Below are 7,151 nucleotides of genomic sequence, written 5' to 3'. Positions count from 1 at the left end.
ATATTAAGGCATATTGCGTGTTCTACACAACACTGTAAGATTCAAATACACGCATATTAAGGCATATTGCGTGTTCTACACAACACTGTATGATTCAAATACACGCATATTAAGGCATATTACGTGTTCTACACAACACTGTATGATTCAAATACACGCATATTAAGGCATATTACGTGTTCTACACAACACTGTATGATTCAAATACACGCATATTAATGCATATTACGTGTTCTACACAACACTGTATGATTCAAATACACGCATATTAATGCATATTACGTGTTCTACACAACACTGTATGATTCAAATACACGCATATTAATGCATATTACGTGTTCTACACAACACTGTATAATTCAAATACACGCATATTAATGTATATTACGTGTTCTACACAACACTGTATAATTCAAATACACGCATATTAATGTATATTACGTGTTCTACACAACACTGTATAATTCAAATACGCACATACTATATTGCGTGTTCTACACAACACTGTATAATTCAAATACGCACATACTATATTGCGTGTTCTACACAACATTGTATAACTGAAATACACACATACTATATTATGTGTTCTACACAACACTGTATAATTGAAATACGCACATACTATATTGCGTGTTCTACACAACACTGTATAATTCAAATACGCACATACTAATGCATATTGCATGTTCTACACAACACTGTATAATTCAAATACACACATACTAATGCATATTGTATGTTCTACACAACACTGTATAATTCAAATACACACATACTAATGCATATTGCGTGTTCTACACAACATTGTATAACTGAAATACACACATACTATATTATGTGTTCTACACAACACTGTATAACTGAAATACACACATACTATATTACGTGTTCTACACAACACAGTATAACTGAAATACACACATACTAATGCATATTGCGTGTTCTACACAAAACTGTATAACTGAAATACACACATTCTATGTATATCACATCTCATAGAGATTTATGATGCAATAACTGCCAACAGCTTAGTCAATTTACAATTTATATAATGTACAATAAAAAGAAATTACTTTAATGTAGCTGCTAATACAATTCAGGTACTTTCAGTACATTAAACAAATAGTCAACAATACAAACAAACACACACAACTATATGGAACTGAATGTTTTCGTTATCTAAAAACTTAAGGTTCTATTACAATGATTTTCACATTTTTTGTACAAAAATAGTCCTTTTGCAAAATACTAAGTTTTTTTAACTGGATTTAGGCGAATGTAGTGAGTCAATATATTAAAATTTTCTATAATCTAAGTCTTAAATCATGTTAAGTTTTGGTTAAATGGACAACCTTCACTTGATGAAATTTTTTCATAGAATGTAGCTTGATTCGGTGCTACTATAGCGTGTGGTCTACAGAATTATTTACACTACAGCGTGTGGTCTACACAGATACTATCATCATCACCGTTTTTCATTTATTTGCAATTGGCACCATTTATCATAAATAACGCTTTTAAATTAATAAAGTATAAAATACAATTACATTATGTTTTTAAGGCAAATATAACTGGAATGAAATAAATTCTAACAATCAAAACTAGCACAATTATAACCTAAATTTAAGGTTCTCTTTTGGAACACACAACTTATTATTTATTATTATTTGCTAATTAAAATATGGATAGATATAAATCATTTAGCAAGAACTTATGTTTTAGTGAATCATTAAGATGGTGATGATGATAGTATCCGTGTAGACCACACACTGTAGTGTAAATATTTTTGTAAACCACACGCAACAGTAGCACCCTTGATTCTATAGACCAACAGTTTCATGTTATTTTTACACAAGTTTCTCAATTTCATTACAAGCTGTGTAAGTTTACCAAACCACATCAGACTGGATTCAGTTTAAACTTCAATTAGTACTAGTGTGTGTGGCAGAGCAACAATTAAACTAAACAACCTCAACAGTCTTGCAATGTAAATACACACATCAGACTGGATTCAGTTTAAACTTCAATTGGTACTAGTGTGTGTGGCAGAGCAACAATGAAACTAAACAACCTCAACAGCCTTGCAATGTAAATACACTGGTCTCTACTATATGAAAGTTCTTTATTCATGTAATAGCTGAACATACTAATTTTTGACAGGTATATTTTTATGCTATGTACAACTAACTTAAAAGTGAGACTAATTTTTACTCGCAGAGTGCTACGTTTTATGATACAGAATAATACACGACTAGTTATATATCAATAACTGGCAAAATAGACTTAAGTTTAGAAAATCGCTACTAGCCTGTACTGAACAAGTTAAAAGTGAATTTTTTACAAATAACATTCACCGCAAGTTTCATGACACTTGGCATACCAACATAAACTATGAGGGAAAACTGTACAACCTTGATTAAGTTCAAAACTTTTCAGAAACACAATGATTTGTGTTTTCTTTCGTTCAGATAATAGTTATTGTGAAAAACTACCTAATATGGTTTGTTACCACAGACGCTCGTTGATCGTACATCAACACTTTTTAGTAAGTGACTTATTTATACCCTATACTTTGCTATTTTACCCAATACAAATATACATAATTATGTAATCACAAAAACTTTATTTCGCTCCAGAATTTGTTTCAAATTTAAGAAGTATCCCCACAACCACAATGAGAACCTAAACTGTCATATTACAATTATAGAAACCTGTCTACCTTTCTTTTAATTAAGTTGCATAAAGAATGCAAAAAGGTATCCAACTTTTAAACAGAGGTGCCACTAGACACTTAAAATATTCAGACTCGGGCCAACAGGCACAGAAAGTTTTGGCATTTCTGTATGATATCAATCATGGTTTTCTATTCTGATTTTTAAAGACATCAACTGAGGATTTGGGGCATTGTCATATAGAATTGAGGCATGGGCCCCCATGTGCCAGTGCCTAGTGATGTCTCTGTATGGCAAAGAAGTATAAAATGAGGCAATTTTTACACCAAAAAAGTGAACAACTGGTATACAATTTTCAAAGTAATGAGCAGTGTGATTTTTATGACTTAAATATTTAAATATAACTGACAAAGTAAGGTAACTTGAGTCATAAAAATCAAGTGCAAAATAAGATGTTTTTGTGACAATAAAAATTGCAAACAGGTTCATAATTATAAAAATAAGATGTTTTAAGATGTGCAATAAAAATTGCAAACAGGTTCATAATTATAAAAATAAGATGTTTTTTTGGTTAGAGAATTGTGTCTTACATTTTCAATAAAATATTCTAGAAAGTGCAGTCAATAAAAGTGATACTTTTCTTTAGTAAAAACTAAGTAACTTTCATCAAAGACATACTTGCGTATTGCCATAGCTTCTTTATTGTCTGGACTAAAAAATTCATGATTTTTGTAAACTGTTGTGGCTTGTCTACGATATTCTCCCACATTAAACACTAGATAAAAAAAAGTAAAGAACTGTTTCAGAACTACATAAGGATAATATCATGTTGCCTTCAACAACAAATCTCAGAGTCAGCCGGACCAGTTATGTAATTTTTGATAACAAAATAGGGTTCACACGAGATCTGGAAAAATATAGGGATCTGTAGGGCTTGATCTTAGAAGCCTTTTGCTATGGCTTTTTTGTTTTAAATATATAGATAGAGTTTTCATAGTGGTTTTCTATTTCACCAAAGATAATTACTCTTTCTGCTCTGGTCATGGCTGTCCATGTCTTCTGACAATTTTTGTAAACATGCCCAATCTTGTAGGCAGACGTGCTTCTTTGTGGACATTTGGCATTTTTATTAGCACCAATGGAAAGTCTTCTCTAGCCTGTTTTACAAATTGCTTTTTTTTGCAACTGATATCTTGTCAGGAATGCATCAACATCTGCTGAATTAGTAGCATTAGAAACATTGCTACTTTACACTTGCAAGAAAGCTTTGAACCTTATGCTTCCACCATCAGTCCTCTGATGCATGTTCAATATTTACAGAAAATCTGTCAATTGTCCTTACAGCTCTCCATGATTACTGACTTTGTAAAGTTCCTAGATGTTGTACTGCAATAACACCGTGACCTCATGTAAAGTTTAGCAAAACATTTTTCCATCTACCAAAAAAGAAAATCATTGTATCATCTTCAGTTGTTTTCAGTTTTAGGGTTGACAAACACCACGGTGTTCCTGATACAACACTTGTAACACTTACAAGACAGTTAAGGAAATATCATATGTGGTCTAACTGACTCATAGATTTGTGGTTAACGACTTAATAAATCAATTGAAATCACTAACGATCAATAATTATAAAATCCGCCAAAGTTAAACATATTCAAACAACATAATTAATTCTATCTACCTTTAAACCTTCAAATTTGCTTAAAAGCAAAGAATACTATTATTTACATAATAAAAGATTTACTTTCCAATAATAGCAAAGATCTAGTATGTTATGAGATTGTTAAAAGTCAGAATTATAAAACAAGAATTGCAGTGGAAACCCACAAGAAGTCATGTCCAAAATCAATCTTTTCAAGTTTTCAAATGTGAAAATTATATGAAATAAACCTACAATGTTGAAACGATTTACCTATTTCTGAACATTTTTTTCTAAAACATCCTGGAAATAAAAACACTCATATTTTTCCATAGGTGAAGTCAGGTTAGGGTTAGGTCTAGTTAAATTTTGTCATAAGTATTTGCATAAAAAGAAATACTTAACTTTAAGTATTGCTAGAGGCACGATATATTACTAGATAACAAGAACTATGATAATCACAAGGAGTCAGAGTTTAGGTGACATCGAAGTTATTTCTTTTAAACTGAGAGTACAGAGTTACCAAGTTGAAAAATGGTAAGACATTGATAAAAAATTGAGACAATGTTTAAAGAACAAATTACAAACCTAGTATTTAAAACCAGTCAATTACAATTAATATCAGTTGAAACAATATGGAACTAATTGGAAATAAAAGATAGAGAATTATAAAGTGTTAAGTGTATACATAGTACCACCTTCAAAAATACACAATATACTTATAGAGTCACTTAGACAGTGTAAACAACCCCATACATACTACCTTTTGTATTGATCCCAATCCAGTTCAAATAACGAGTCAGTTTTCTGGCTATGTAAGTCTTCCCCCGAGCAGGCAGGCCCACCATAGCAATCACATGAGGAAGATTAACATAATTGATCCTATCCCCTGAAACAAAACATACAAATCTGTGATAACACTTTAAGATAACATGGTATTTCTAAGATGTACCAGTCGTAGCCTCTGGCAGATGAAAAATACAATCAAGTGTAACTTTACTTACAGTGTAGCAGTAATATTACCTATGATAACTTGAAGTTAAATTATCATTTCACTGAAAACTAAAAATTTGCATCTAGAAGTGTTAAAAGTAAAACCAGCTCTTCACATTTGTCATACAAGATATACGATAAAATTATTGCTAACTGTATCACAGGCAACATCATGTTATAATAAAACATTAAATCTAGAATTACCAACTATATACATGTGGACTACATCAGCTTTGTGAACATTTTCCTAAACTATTTATGCAACAAACTGCTTGTGGGTCCATAATGTTTGTTGGTTACGGAGCCTGTAATAACATACAAGTCACACAAAAACTGAAACAAACATACCATCAATATTAGAACTACCCTCTGCTGGAATCCCCTATGTATTTTACTTAAAAAAGAAGTGATTTCATCCAATTTTTTGGATTAGTTCTTTACACTGAGTATTATAAAAGGCAAAACATAAAAAATACTAAATATGATGGAAAATGTTAATGTCACCAGTAACATTTTCCATTATATTTTATGTAAAAACAACTCATTAAATTGAGGATTACCTGAAATGTTGCTTTGAATTTGTTAAAATTTACAAAGGTAAACTTTTAGACAAATATTCGAGACCCATTTCTGTTTTCTTCAAAAAAACAAAGTTACTTAACAAAAAAGAAACAAAAATAACAATACACTGCTACATAAGCAATTTGAAAAATAATAAATTTTTCTGTTGAATAAGTTTAATTAGCATGGGATTTTCCACAGTTAACTCCAGTGTACATTTTTTGGGCTAAAAAAAAAGGAATTAAAACTGTTGACCTAGTGTCAGTCATTTTATTATTTGATAAGGAAATCTACTTGTCAACAGTGAGGTTGTTTAAAAACCAAAAAGAACAACTTCCCAAAAGTTACAGAAGAAAAACGATAGTCTCCTGCTAATCTTTACATTAAACAAGTGAAAGTGTTAGGATTTTTGGCACTCCTCTAAGACAGTTTATTCGTCAATCATCTGATCTTTAACAAATATAGCTAGTGTTGAAAACATAAATGATAAAATAACTAGTACTTTCGTATTTATATACCACATGACCTTGAGACTTTTCAAACCCACGTCACTGCTACAGTAACGGCTTGTACGAAGGTCATCCATATTTAAAAACTCTGAAACATGATCGTACCTAAGGAGCATCTCTTTCTTGGAAATGTGTTTTGCTAATATAAAGTAAGCTTTACTCTCTTCTCCCCACCCCCTGTTATGATTCTCTGCTTTAAACACCATTCAATGACTTAGAAAAAAAAAGAGCCCAAGATATATTAAAATGTTGTTTCTTATGGCTCCTGTTTGTACTCCTGTAAAGTATAACCTTGTTATCTTAATTAAATGCTTGTATTAGTTTTAGCTAGAGGGGTTTTTGACGTCACGTGATGACCGCGTAGCTAAACTTCCGAAATGTTTTTAAAGCTTACGATTACTATTTGAGTGATATAAAAACGCGAGTTACGCTAGTGCACACATTATTTCGTAGATTTGTTAAGTGGTGGGTTGACTATTGAGTTAGCCTGTTTGTTATTCAGGTGTCTTTTACTTCAATTTCGTATATGTTGAGTTTGTTTCGACGAATAAATAGAGATAACAAGAAGATAAGAGAAAGTGAGCAAGTAACTTTTTAGAGTTATTTGTGTAATCAGGTCAGTCGTTGGTTTGTGATAGTGTGTGTATATATATATATATATATATATATATATATATATATATGTACTACTTAGTAGTACAAAGTAAATTTACTTTTACGTTTATTGTAGTACGTAGTACTTTACTTATTTACTTTTACGTAACGAAAGAA

General features: G+C 31.0%; 1 protein-coding gene across 1 annotated transcript in view; it reads right to left on the bottom strand.

The window, feature by feature from the left end:
* The window catches only part of LOC111087971 (6-phosphofructo-2-kinase/fructose-2,6-bisphosphatase-like), a 23,846-nt gene that overhangs the window by 3,582 nt on the left and 13,113 nt on the right, over positions 1-7,151 (bottom strand). Inside the window, exons 2-3 of the mRNA XM_022396562.1 lie at positions 5,081-5,206; positions 3,354-3,450 (exon numbers count right to left, since the gene is read on the bottom strand). Coding sequence (XP_022252270.1) covers positions 3,354-3,450; positions 5,081-5,206 — 223 coding nt within the window. The remainder of the gene's footprint in view (positions 1-3,353; positions 3,451-5,080; positions 5,207-7,151) is intronic.

The sequence above is a fragment of the Limulus polyphemus genome, unplaced genomic scaffold (genome assembly GCF_000517525.1).
Source record: "Limulus polyphemus unplaced genomic scaffold, Limulus_polyphemus-2.1.2 Scaffold2924, whole genome shotgun sequence".
Taxonomy (NCBI): domain Eukaryota; kingdom Metazoa; phylum Arthropoda; class Merostomata; order Xiphosura; family Limulidae; genus Limulus; species Limulus polyphemus.
The sequence above is the reverse complement of the archived record's forward strand: the minus strand, read 5'-3'. Positions and strand labels throughout refer to the sequence as shown.